General features: G+C 35.2%; 1 protein-coding gene across 17 annotated transcripts in view; it reads left to right on the top strand.

Annotated features, from left to right (window-relative positions):
• LOC118204330 (uncharacterized) overlaps positions 1 to 13,685 on the top strand; it is a 1,054,928-nt gene that overhangs the window by 454,260 nt on the left and 586,983 nt on the right. For 8 of the 17 annotated variants that reach the window (XM_085815465.1, XM_085815462.1, XM_085815473.1 and 5 more), the window contains one exon: positions 9,502 to 9,539. The exons of the other annotated variants lie outside the window; for them this stretch is intronic. In XM_085815465.1, the coding sequence (XP_085671591.1) occupies positions 9,505 to 9,539 (35 nt within the window). In that variant the 5' untranslated portion in view covers positions 9,502 to 9,504. The remainder of the gene's footprint in view (positions 1 to 9,501; positions 9,540 to 13,685) is intronic. 17 annotated transcript variants of the gene reach the window in all.

Genomic DNA, 13,685 nt, shown 5'->3' with positions numbered 1-13,685 from the left:
ATATGTTTAGCTTGTAGTGTTGCGTGGCCCCAACTTGTCAGCAACTATGGTAGTGACTGCTATGAACTGTAAATTACACAAACTCGTAAGAAGGGTTTAAATCCCTTTTTATTCCACTTTAGAAATAACAGCTGCGTTCACTTGACGCTGACATTAAAATATGAAACAAAATTCGGACTTGAAGGTGTCCATATTCTGGTGGAGGACTACGTTATTCGGTTTTGATGGTTCTAGGTAATGTTGTTTATCCACAGTGCGAGAAACAGACATACATTCATTCAGATTCTTCATTAATTTCTTTAAATATAATACATAGCAATATATTTTATTGCGTATTAGATTTTAAAATAATATTTGGTGGAAACAATCTCAAAAGCGCTTTAACGCTTTTGGTAAATCGACGCAAAATGCTATTTCGAGAATAATTGAACTTCTGGGCTAACACCCCTTTGGGCTAGAAAGGAGTTTTACCCTTTTAACTACGCCGACCCGGCGGTTTAACAAAACAGTAATGTGAAACTAAAAATAAATGACGGATGAATAAATAACGAGATCACTACCTACGAGGCTCTGAAATCGTAACTAACTTAACCGCGTTCTAAGATACAGCTGAGATTCAGCGAGCTTACTGATTAAGCAGTTGAAATATTCAGCGAGCTGCCGAAATAGGCACACAGGCCGAAACGCGCGTTCTTAAATTTCTACCTAGCAACCTTCACGCTCGCGATTCAAGAAGCACACGTGCAATCTCGTTTCCCTTCTATTTAAACTCAATTTACTTCTGCTAAAATTTGAATATACTGCGCGTTCTACTACAATTTACATACTCTGGCATAGGCAATTCTAGGGGAAAAGTAAAGGCTTGACAGGAAAGATAGCTTAAAATAAATGTTAGTTAAAATAAATATAAACCCTACATTTGCCGCTGCCAGAATTTGGTAAACTTGGAAGCAGGTCCTAGAAACGACCTGTGGTAAAGTTTCCATATTCTGACCTAAAACTCAAGAGCCTCGTTTACAAAAACAAACTTTTGTCTAAAACAATTACAATGGTTTCTGTAGATGATTAAAACACCATATCTTCTTACAGAATCCTTTCTGGTATTTGGTCTTCATCAATCAATCTTTTTCTCTTCCTTCCAGCATCTGGAAGGAATAAGTATCAGTATATTCTAAATACATTATGATTTACACTTTCTTAACACTCGATAAAGTTTTCGTTTTCGATCCTTTTCTTTTCCTTAATTAACTGCTTACATTCACATTCATTCAAATATTCAAACATGAACTTAACTTTACCCTGGTTCTCCCCATGTGTGGTGTCAAACGGGAATCTTCGTATTTTAGTATTACAACACTTCCCCTAACCACAACGATTTCTTAGAATTCAAACGACCAAATTCTGACACACCTTAATCCAACATACTGAAACTCGATGAGCTATGTTTAACATTTTTAAAATTCAAGTGTAGGTGGAGAACCCTACAAAACACATTCATTCTAATTTCCCCCTCATTCATCTTTAGACATGCAGGCTTTCGCTCTAAATCATGATTTTATCTACTGTTTAATACTTAAATTTGAACTCTTTTCTTTTGAGCATTTTACTTTTAGCATCTAAATTTTATGCTTCTAGACTAAATTCTACTTTTACGTAACTTTCAAGTATTTAGCTATATTTACAAAATTCTAATATATATGATTTTTACAATTTACCATAAAATGAATAAGAGAAAATAAAAATTTACTTCACGTTTTCTTCGCCAAGCTGGCGGCACTGAAACTAAATTTTACATTAATACAAGAATACGAAGTTATTTTACTTTCGGCCAAATTTTGGCTTTAACATAACAGAACCAGTCATTCGACCAACTCGAACTGCTTGCTCTTAGATTTTACACTTAAAGAAAATAATGCTTTTGCCTTAGCTAAATAAAGTAAAACAAACTAAGTCTCAACCGAGACAAATTGACTTCTGTCCACACATAGAACTTCGTATTTACGCATAACATTTCAGAAAAAAAGAAAAAAATTATAGAAGATTCTAACTTATCTTTGAGTTTTCGATGCTTGGAACTCCGACATCCTCTTCTGGCAAAATTGACCCCAAGTTACCGAGTTCATGGAAGTTAATCTCCGCTTTTGGTTTCTTCGAGTTTCCTCTATGGTGACGTTCCTTTTTCGCCCTCTGTACGCCGGCCTCTTGGGGTGGTAGTCTTCGGGTTCCTGTCTTTTCCGTTTGGCCCCTGGACGGCTGGTCTTGGCGGCTTCCGGTCTGGATTCTTGCTTGAATTTTTTCTGCTGGTGCCAATCTTTTCTTTCCTCTTGCTGTGTTTTTCTTCTCGTGCACGGCGGCCTTGTTTGCTCCTGACTATCTGGCCTTGGAAGTGGTTTCCTCAACGCAGATTTTCTACTGTGGGAAGTTGTAACTGATCTTTTCCTGTTTACCAAAGATTCTTTACGAGGCGGCGTTGATTTCCTGCACTTCTTGAATGCTGGAGTGTGACCATTTTCCTTCCTTCTTTTCGAGACCCTAGAATGACTTGCAGAAGGGCTAGGTTCCTCTTCTGTTCTCTGCTTCTTGGGTGGTGGAGCGGGTGACGTTAATTCTGGAATTTCCACTTCTTTTGCGCTTGAATCCTGCAAGAAACGTTTGAGGATTTCAAAATCATTTTGATTATAATATTTTTTCCCCTGGTCGGGACTTGCTTTACAAGTTTCCCCTCTCTCGTTCTTAAGGTAGTCCCTTGATTTCTTGTATTACATAGGGGCCTTCAAACTTTGGAGCCAATTTTGCAGTGAAATTATCTGGAGCACTTGATAAAGAAAATTTCCGCTTTAACACTTTATCGCCTACTCTAAAATCTGCTTCACGGCTGTTTCGATCATAGTAAAGTTTCTGTCTATTTCTTGCAGATATAATACAGATAGTTTGAGTAATACAGATATGATGTGCAGGCAATAACTGTAGTGGAGACACTATGTTATAGAATGCGCTGAGCTTATTTTATATTATATTAGATGCACAGTGTTTATTGGATTAAAGTAGGTACACAGTACTTTTTATATACACATTGCTCACAGAACAAATGCACAGTGCAAAGTCAGATACACAACAGGTTGTAAGGTATTGCAGGTAGTGCACACGCAATGTAGATAGTTGCATAGTAATTATATGCTTTATATACAGCAGATACTGTGCAGAATTTGACAAATTCAGTGCAGAATGAGGTGCATATTTATTGCAGATAGTTTGTATAACGCGTTTGTGTAATACAGTACTGGCAATGACTGTAGGAGAAACACTATGTTGTAGAATACACAGTGCATATTAGTATTGTAATAGATACATGATGCTTGTTATATACACAATGCTTACAGAATGGTTACACAATGCAAAGTCGGATACACATTTGTTTTACACTGTTCAGTTAAGCATGGACTAGCATGGACATGCAAGTAGTAATCTGTGATTAGTCAGTGTTGAGCTCTGTACGCTGTTGATGAGTTCTGTACACGATTTGTCAGGGCGTTCCAATTACTCTGCGCACAGTACCTTATACACTGATATATAACTTGCAGTTGTTGTAATAACTGTGGTTATTCCAGGAAATACTTCTATAGATATTTCAGTCGTTGTAACTACTACAGAGACACAATGCAGGTAGCAGTCTGTTCATAGTCAGTAGTTTGCTCTATACGCCGTAAGTGAGTACTGTACGCAGTAAGCAGCTATGTCTGCAGTTATGTTGCAGTGCAGTTATGTTATAAGCGCAGCACATAATTTAAACATATTGTAAGTTGCATTCAGCTGATTGTCAGTATAAGAGACTGTCAGAATTCTGTTGATGATTTGGTGAAAGCTGACTGTGGTTGCTTTATGAGACGCCTTAATTGACGCTAGTTTGGTTGGCAGATATCTTGCCCTAGGTCGTTGACCTGCCTAATTATTTGGCAGATCTTTTTGACCGCTGGTGGGTGCTTAATGATGAATCGTTTATATGATTCTATATTTGTGGCTGGGAGTGGTAGGTGTAAGTTGGATGTAAGGCTGCATTCAAATATGTAGTGGTCGAAGCTAACTCATTTATGTAGCCATCCCAGCGCTTGTGATGTGTGCTAACATAGCTTAATTATTTTTACAATATTTTTATTAACTCTTTCTGCGATGTTTGCCTGTGGTCTATACGGAACCATTTTGATATGGCGTATTCCAAGTCCAGAGCAAATGTTTTCAAAAATTTGGCTAACGAATTGTTTACCGTTATCACTAATGACTTTTATCGGTGCACCGTATTTTAAAATGTATCTGTGTAAGAATGCATCTGCAACTGCTTTGGCTAACGCGCGTTTAAGTGCAACAATTTCTGCCCACTTTGAAAAATGATCTACAATTACTAAAAGAAAACGATTTTTATTTAACTCACTCTGGGGAAAAGAACCAAGAAGATCTATGCCTAAAATTTCATTCAGAAATGTAGCGCGAATGTTATTTAAGTACCCGGTTGGGCTGTAATTAATATAATTTATTAACTGACATTGATTGCCGGACCAGACAGTTACTATTTTGTATAATTTTTACGCAGTTACTATTTTGTATAATTGCGGGAAATATACCGCCTCGCGTACCCTTTTTATAGGCTTTCTGACCCCTAAATAACCCGATGTTGGCGCGTCGTGTAATTCCTTCAAAATGCTCAATCGAAGAGAGGCTGGGTTGACTGGTCTATACTCAAAATTTTCGTTTGTTGATTTCGTATAAAACAATAAATTATCTATTATTTCATAGTTTTCTGCTCTACTTCTTATTGCGGCGACATCTGTATGTTCAAAGATTTCGGGGTCTTTCAAATAAGCATAAATACTTTCAAATTCAGGATCAGCTTTCAATTCAGCAATAATTGTTTCTCTAGAATCTAAAATTTTAGAAGTCAACACAGCGCATTTGAGTTCATTCCTTTCATCGTCCAGTTTTATTCGGGATAGTGCGTCAGCTACATTATTTTCTTTCCCTGGTTTATATTGAATTATTAGATTATATTCTTGAAGTTTTTAAGCCCATCTTATTAACCTGGGCGTTAGGGTTTTCCCCGAGTAAAGTCTACCAACAGCCGCATGATCCGAAAAGACTGTTACTGCGCTTTGCCGAAATAAACTCGAAATTTCTGTATACGGCTAATGTTTCTCTCTCTGTAGCTGTATAATTCTTTTGCGTAGAATTTAAAGTTTTACTAAAAAATGCCAAAGGATGGCCATTCTGCATTAAAACCGCACCTACGGCATAGTCCGACGCATCTGCTGCAATTTCCAGGTTTTCGTCCCCTTCCGGGAATTTCAAAACAGGGGTATTGGTGAGTGCTTCTTTTAACCATTCAAATGCTGTATTTGCTTCTGCTGTCCACGTAAACTTATTTTTTTTCTTTTAATTACTAACAACGGTTCAACAATATTCGCGAAATCTTTTATGAACGACCGATAATAAGAACATAACCCAAGGAAAGAAGAAAGTTTCTTGGCGGTAATGGGAGGTGGGAAGTTCTTGATGGCTTTTATTTTTGAATCCTGCGTTTCTATACCCTTTTGCGAAATTTTATAACCCAGATATTTACGTTCTTTAGTCGCGAACTTGCATTTTCATGCGTTAATTGTAAGACCGGCCTCTTTTAATAATTTAAAAACCTCTTCCAAGTCTTTAATGTGTTGCTCCAACGTACTACTCGTTATAATTATATCATCTAGATAGATTAAAGTCAATTTTCTTAGGACAAGCTTTAGAACAATTTCCATAGCTCTCTGGAATGTTGATGGGGCTCCAGACAACCCAAAGGGCATGCGTAAAAATGCATAAGTGCCCGATTTTGTGATAAACGCGGTTTTATGTCTATCTTCAGGTCTCATAGCTATTTGACATTAAGTCCAACGTAGGCATGTATCTCGTAGACTTAATCTTTCTAATAATTTCCTCTATTAGCCGGCAAAGGTTAAACCGGGAACTTAGTAATACTATTAAGCTTTCTGTAATCGATAGCAAACCTCCAAGCCGTTTTATCCGAAGGAGGGAAATCGTTCTTTTTCCTACATAGTATGACTGGACTCGCGTACTCACTATTTATGGGCATTATTATCTGGTTGTGCAGCATTTCCTGAATGTGTTCTTCGATAATTTGCTCTTTCTGTTTATCATACCGATAGGGTTTAGTCCTACAGGGTTTATCGGCAGTTAGTTGTATATTATGTGTTACGATTTGACAGTTACCAGGCCGTTCTGAAAACAAGTTTGAAAAAGTACTCACCACTTACTGGATGGCTTGGCTTTCATGGACACTCAAATGGTAAGGTCTACCTGCGGTTTTTTCACTGGCTCCACCACCCTTCCATTCATTTTCAGCATAATCGAATTCTCCTGAAAATTTAGCTTGGCTTTCGCGGCCTTTAAAAACTCCTTGCCTAAGATGACTGGATTCTTCAAACTTTTCACCACAAAAATTAATACTTTAAGGCTCTCATCTTTTATCTGTATTTTTAACGATAATTTCCCGATACATTGACAGATTTTTACTTGGGCCGCTATAATTTCTGTGTTTTTATTTTTAAATAACCGTAATCTATTAAAATTCTTATTGAAAAATTTCTCACTCATAAAATTACCTTCTGCCCCTGTATCAATGAGAGCTTCTACTGGTACATCGCCAACCAGGACTTGTATAATTGGTAATTGGGAATTCTTTACCACGATCGTGTTTAAGTATCTTCTTGAGGGTTTTTTCGAAACTTTAGGGGTCTGGACCCTCGCTTTTACAGGCCCCTCTAATCGTTTAAAGCTTTCTTTTCAACTTCAGTCTTTTGGGTACGCGGACGGTTTTTTCAAATTTCCTTTTTTGCGCCTTGACCTTCTAGCTTCAAAGAGTCGACTTGATAGCTCTTTCCCCATAAGAGCGATTTGTGTTTCCGGTCTGTTGATTTGAGAATTGCCTTCGGGGACCTTGAGAATACGATGCCCCTCTAGATTTTTCCGCTATTCTTCGGTTTTGGAACTTGACCGCCAACTCGAAGAGTTCCTGCAAGGTGCTTGGATTTCGGATTTCGAAATAATCTTGGACAGCAGGTAGCAATCTTGGTAAAAGGATTTCAGTTATCTCCGTGTCGGGTTTCTTTCGATACAGCATGTCTGTCAGCTTAACTTTTCGCAGAATAAAGTCCTTCATATCTTCCATATTACGTTGATAAAAACTATACAGTTCGGCTTCTAGCTTTGCTCGGTCTTTCACTATGCCTTTAATAATGATATTTTAAAATTTTCAAAGGTATATGTTTGGCCTCCAGATTCTCCTAATAAAAATTTCCCTATACTCTTCCACCATAGTGAGGCCTGTCCTCTTAGTGCAGACGTGCCAATGGCAACTTTTTGTCTTTCAGGCACAGGGTATAACTGGAAGTGATTTTGGAGGTTTTCTAAGAATATCGCCACGAATGTTTTCCGTCGAAATTGATGTTTGGCTTGATAGATGCTCTCATCGTTTGGACCAGGTATCCAAATCCTTCTAACTGGTTTGCCATTTCTTGCTGTTGGAGTTGTACATGAGCTTCCATCCAGTTTTCGGCCATCTAATTTCGCAAGATGCTCGGGCGCCAGTGTAGTGTTGCGTGGCCCCAACTTGTCAGCAACTATGGTAGTGACTGCTATGAACTGTAAATTACACAAACTCGTAAGAAGGGTTTAAATCCCTTTTTATTCCACTTTAGAAATATCAGCTGCGTTCACTTGACGCTCACAAACTACGCCGACCCGGCGGTTTAACAAAACAGTAATGTGAAACTAAAAATAAATGACGGATGAATAAATAACGAGATCACTACCTACGAGGCTCTGAAATCGTAACTAACGTAACCGCGTTCTAAGATACAGCTGAGATTCAGCGAGCTTACTGACTAAGCAGTTGAAATATTCAGCGAACTGCCGAAATAGGCACACAGGCCGAAACGCGCGTTCTTAAATTTCTACCTAGCAACCTTCACGCTCGCGATTCAAGAAGCACACGTACAATCTCGTTTCCCTTCTATTTAAACTCAATTTACTTCTGCTAAAATTTGAATATACTGCGCGTTTTACTACAATTTACATACTCTGGCATTGGCAATTCTAGGGGAAAGTAAAGGCTTGACAGGAAAGATAGCTTAAAGTAAATGTTAGTTAAAATAAATATAAACCCTACAAGCTAATTAAAAAAACAATTCTTGATGGATATGTGAGTTTATCGTCAGATTTACTAACTGTAGTGATCTATCAGTAATGCCACTTCTTGCACACTTTTAATAGAAAATACGGGAAAGAGTAAGCAATGAAAAAAATATTAAATTGTTAATTAGTTTTTCTTTGTTTGTTTTTCTGTAGCCTTTCCGTTTTTCAAATTTCGCAAAAGCAAACAAAACGAAAGCTTACTTGAAAATCTTTCTTGTAATTCTGTCTTTTAGTTCCTTAGTTAACAAATGGAGTGCTATATTAATTTCGTTTAAAATACGTCATTGTAATTATATCCTTTAATGAATCTACTTAATGTATTAAGTTTTACCATTGTTCATGTTATTAATTTTGTTTCATTGTCACTTCGTTCACACATTTAACTGTGTCTGAGCAGGTAGTATTAATTATAGTGATAAAGATATTGGAAGCTAGACGTTAACTCTAGCGTTAAGATAGTTTATCTCTTAACATCTAGAACTGGAACTGTAATTGTAATATTCCTGTTATGAGTGAATTACGAGTACCTCCTCACAACTATCTCTCATGTAGATATACGCGAATTATTATATCCTGGAGTGGAAATGAGTGTTATGCTTCACTCATATGTTCTGTTGTAGACTAGTTATACTATATCATCTTGTAATTTAAAGAGTATATTGAAGTTTGTAATTTTATCATGTTTTTGTAATTCAAAGTTTATTGCCGTTTCTTAATTATGTTTACTGTGCCCTTCTTATTAAGATAAGAAAGTTAGTTTTAGTAGTTCGAATATGTTTTCGTGGATTTGGGGAATTAGGAAGTGTTGCTGAAATATCAACGTTAAAATTCTTGAATTATATCCAAATGTAGTTTAATACTAGTCTAAACTTAATTGATTAATATATATCCGATTAATTAAAAAATGTTAATTCATGTCATATACTGAAAGAAAGTCTTTCATTGTAATGTTAAAAAAGTGTTCCAAACCAAAATAACTGAAGCATTAAATGTGTGGTATTGATATTCATTATAAATTGATATACACATAATTTTCTAGTCTAATGTTGGTATCCGCAAGTTTAGAAAATTTAGCATTAAAATAATAGGGAGATATTAAAAAAGTATTATTATACATGGAGCTAATATACACGAATATATGCGTTTATATAATGTATACATTAATATATCTGTTTCTGTAAAGAGCAGATATATTAGAATTAATTTAATCTTAAGAGGGCTAAATGCTTTACGCCTGCACTAAGTTATTTATTTTCATCACAGGTAATGAAGAAAAAGCTTGAACCTTCTTCATCTAAAAGGTAACTGTTTTGCTTTTCTATTGACTGAAACAGATTTGCCTTAAATTTTGGTTGAAATTAATTTTTAAAAATAAATTCTAAGATCTACAATTGACGAAACCGCTCAAAAGTGGAGGAAGACAGGGATGTGCTGATATTCCCTTAATTTTGATAACAATGGTAGTTTCACATCTTTATCAAATACACTTTCATTAACAAAGATGCTAATTCACCCGCCATTAGTTAAGTCAGATCACTAAAGACGAGTAGTTCACTCACGATTCGATTCCAGCCGCTGGACGGACTGCTACATGAGGATTTTGTGATTTTCTTCATGCTATGAAGAGAATATGTGGCAGTCTGTATCAAAAGTGTCTCTCTTAGACACGTTTCTTAAGATCTGAAGTCTTTGACGCAATATATAATCGAACTGTTGTCCAACTTCCGATAAACGAAAACATGTCTTCTGTTGTCTTCCATTTAACATCGCATCTCTTAGCAGTGTAATACGCAATCATACCACGGTCCGTTACAAAAGTTGCTTTTGATTGGTGTTGGTGTATTTAATTATGGCAAAGCACACTAGGGCTACCTGCCTAAGGGGAGGGATTGCCTTCGTGAAGGACGTTCTAAGGGAAACTGGCTCGTATACACGTTGCACATGGGGAAAACCACGAAAACGCCCATGCAGCCAGCCCGTTCGCGGGATTCGAACCTCGGACCGAACTACCAGTGTTCAGCGACTTTACCGCTTGGCCTCTGGTGGGTCTTGTTGCTTTTGATTAATTGAGAATTTTTTTGCGTTCGTCCTTGAGAAAACTTGGGGAATTTTGGGAGAAAATTTTGGGGAACTTATGTTTTAGATATTAGAACTCCAGATCTTATAGAGTTCAGTTTCCTAACAAACCCGTTACATTCTCTCTAGTCCTTAAAATAAACTTAATGCAAATCAACAATCCGTTAAAAGTATCTCAGGGAAAAAAGAACAATATATATTAACTAAATTTTAAAGCAATATACTGAACTTTATTCAAGTCACAACTTTGCGATTCACTTCGGTCATATTTTATATGATGTATATAAATAAATGCATAATAATTTTAAATTGAATTTAAGACAAATGCAAAACTTTCCTAGAAGTTTACACCCATTTCTTGGCAATAGTGTTTTGTCTTATTCCGATCCTAAACCGTTTTTAAATATCTTGAAGTTTAGTTTATAGCTAGAAAAAATTTCATAAAGACTAAATTAGTATTTGATGATATTTATTATTAATTTATGAGTAATTTGTAGATTAAAACATACTTCAGTTTAAGGTGTGACTCAATAGATTTTCGAGAATGAACTAAGTGAACTAGTGTGCCAACTAATTATAGTAATAAAAATCTGCTAAAGGTCGCCCAAACTATTATTTTCGAAGACGTAAAATAACAGCATTTCTTTCTTAAAAGTATCTTCAAAATTAGAAACATCTTTCATTCTGACGAGAAAATTCAATTACTTTTTAAGCAAAATTGGATTAGCTTGTTTTATTGTTTATTTTATCTCTTTGAAGTTTCATGATGATAGAGCTATACAAATGTGTAGGGGGAAGCGTAGTACTTTTTTTTAACTTTCAATATCAGCAAGAAAGATGAGATGTTAGCTATCATAAACATTTTCCAGTATAAAGCCGATTTATCAAACGTTTCAGTTGCAATCTGTCTTCCAGTCATAGAGTGGTTCAATGTGATAGGTATATATCGGCAGTTTAATCAGAAATGTTTTTGATTTGGATTTGAAAGATACGGATTTCTTTTCTCATCACTGAAATATTTTGACTTTTCATTCATGCACAGTCTAAAATTTAAAAAGATATATCAAGATTATTTACAATTTATGCTTCAAACATTGTGCAAAATGAAATCATATTTTAAGATTTTTCCCATTTTACAAAAACAAAGCATTCCTGTGAAGCATTTTGTTAAAGGAAATGGCGTAAAAAAGCGAAGCAGCAATTGTCATTTATTTTTTCAAGTTTTCCGAAAAATTCATCAAATTCTACGAACATTCCTAAAAACGTGAGATAACTTTCAAAGAAATAATAGCATTATAAATAATCCATATTTATAACATATGCTTTGGTTTCACTTTCCACAGTTGAAGAGTTTTCAAGTCATGCGATGTGCGAGCAAAACGAGAGAACTGCTATCATCTATTTCTATGCTATTGTTTTTATCCACCAATAACTGCGTTCACAATTTCTATGTTTTGCTTAATTCGAAAATTCAATTATTTTCTTGTTGTACGTTAACCTGAATGTGCCTAAGCTAAAAACTACTTTCTTCTCGCGCCGTTCTACGCAGGTGAAGAAAACACCCCTTAAATCTGCCTATGCTATTTTATAAATGTAATTTTATTTTCCTGCAATTACTGTATAGAATAAAAAACGAACGATATTACGAGCTTCATCTTTCTTCATAAAAGTGGAACTCCTCTTTAAATACTCGTATTTCATTTATTAGCTTCAAAAGATAGTTGTGGTCTGTAATAAAGGCGAAAGGGCATGAAGCAAGCTTTGAGAAGGTTCTATTTTAATCAGCTCAGTTATCCTATTATTTTAGTATTAATATAATTTCTATTTTCGTTCAACTTCCATCAGAATGTAAATTGGTTAAAGAATAAATAAGCTTCCAAGTTGTAAAGTTTTTCATAGATCACTTTGTAACACACGCTGGCTGTCACTCTGCTTTAGTTCCCTTTACGTTGTATTAAGTCTAGACGAAGTAAGCTTTTGCAAATCACGGTTACGTACACAAGGTTTAGTTAAGCACGTTAATTTTGTATTTTACATTTTGTTCAATTTAAAGCAGCTTTCTGGTTACCTGTATTTCTGCTAAAAGTTCAGTTTATATAGTTAAGAAGTTGAACCATTTTTATTTTAACTTTTTATTTTGCTTGTGATTCTTTAGAACCGTACGGGACTGAAAATCGTCTGGTCGTGTCTACAATTATTTAGAGGAGAAATCGTAGTATAAAGTATTTAACAAGAGCATACAAAGAAGTTAGGGTTATTTCAAAGTATGGACTAATTAATTTTCTGGTATTAGACTAATTAATTTTCTTTACACTTTCAGCATATTATGCTCACAGTCTGGTAAGACCATCCTATAAACTTAAACTAAATCTTTCGTAGAAGTCTTTTCATCTAGGTTCCAGCGAATTACTTCAGAATCAGCAGCTGGATATTGTCCTGATAAAAATCAAAATCTGTTACTAGATCCCTACTGCTGGTTTACAAGTAAAGAGGAAATACAGAGCTTGAAAACTGTCGATTACCTGTCGACACGAAATTTATGAAAAAATAAATCAAGTTTCCATTTTACAAATGTGTAGCTATCAAATTTTAGAACTCTTTAAACAAGACATCTGGCTTTAATTTTTATCTAACCAGCTATAGAAGGGATTCATTTATTAGCTAATAACAGGACTGAATGCTAGAGATCTCACAGAATTATTATTATTATTATTTTCATTTCATATAGTTGTATTGCACGTAACGCACGATGGGATGAGTTGGAAGCTAAGTTCAATAGTAAACGAAATTATTACGTGTGGTTGACATAATTGCATAGCCGTTCTTTCTGAATGAATATATGACATAAATTAAAAAGAAAAAGCAGAATAGTTAACACAATCTTACTATACATTTCTCTTTTTCTGTAGTAAAACACTTTCAAGAAACCAGCTGCGTTTTATAGTAAAGTCATTTTGCATCCAAGTCAGGACAATGTTATATAGATCGATAGAGATTTAATTTTCGTTGCATTACAAAAGATTTCGAAATGCCATCGTAAAACCTTGTGTATGGCAGATACAAGTTTGTAATAAATGACTAAACATAAAATCACAAGGGACATAACATTATTTTGAGATTTAGCACAAAAAGGAAAGTAAGAGAGCTGAAAGATGATTTTGGCTAGTATGGTTGTAACTCATGTAAAAGAAATTTACATTTTTGGTTTAGATTGGATTGAATTTATTGAGGAATCGGAAAGCAAAATAGGCTATTTGCCTATTTTTAAAAACAAGCACTCCTTCACTTTCGTATAGGATATTGAAAATGAATGACTGTAAAGAGCCGACTTCACGAATAAATGTCAAGAAGCTGTATTGTAGGAATCTCAT

This window comes from Stegodyphus dumicola, chromosome 4 (genome assembly GCF_044657685.1).
Source record: "Stegodyphus dumicola isolate Sdum_Otavi_A_Nest chromosome 4, ASM4465768v1".
In the NCBI taxonomy this organism is placed as follows: domain Eukaryota; kingdom Metazoa; phylum Arthropoda; class Arachnida; order Araneae; family Eresidae; genus Stegodyphus; species Stegodyphus dumicola.
This window is presented reverse-complemented; position numbering and strand designations above follow the sequence as displayed.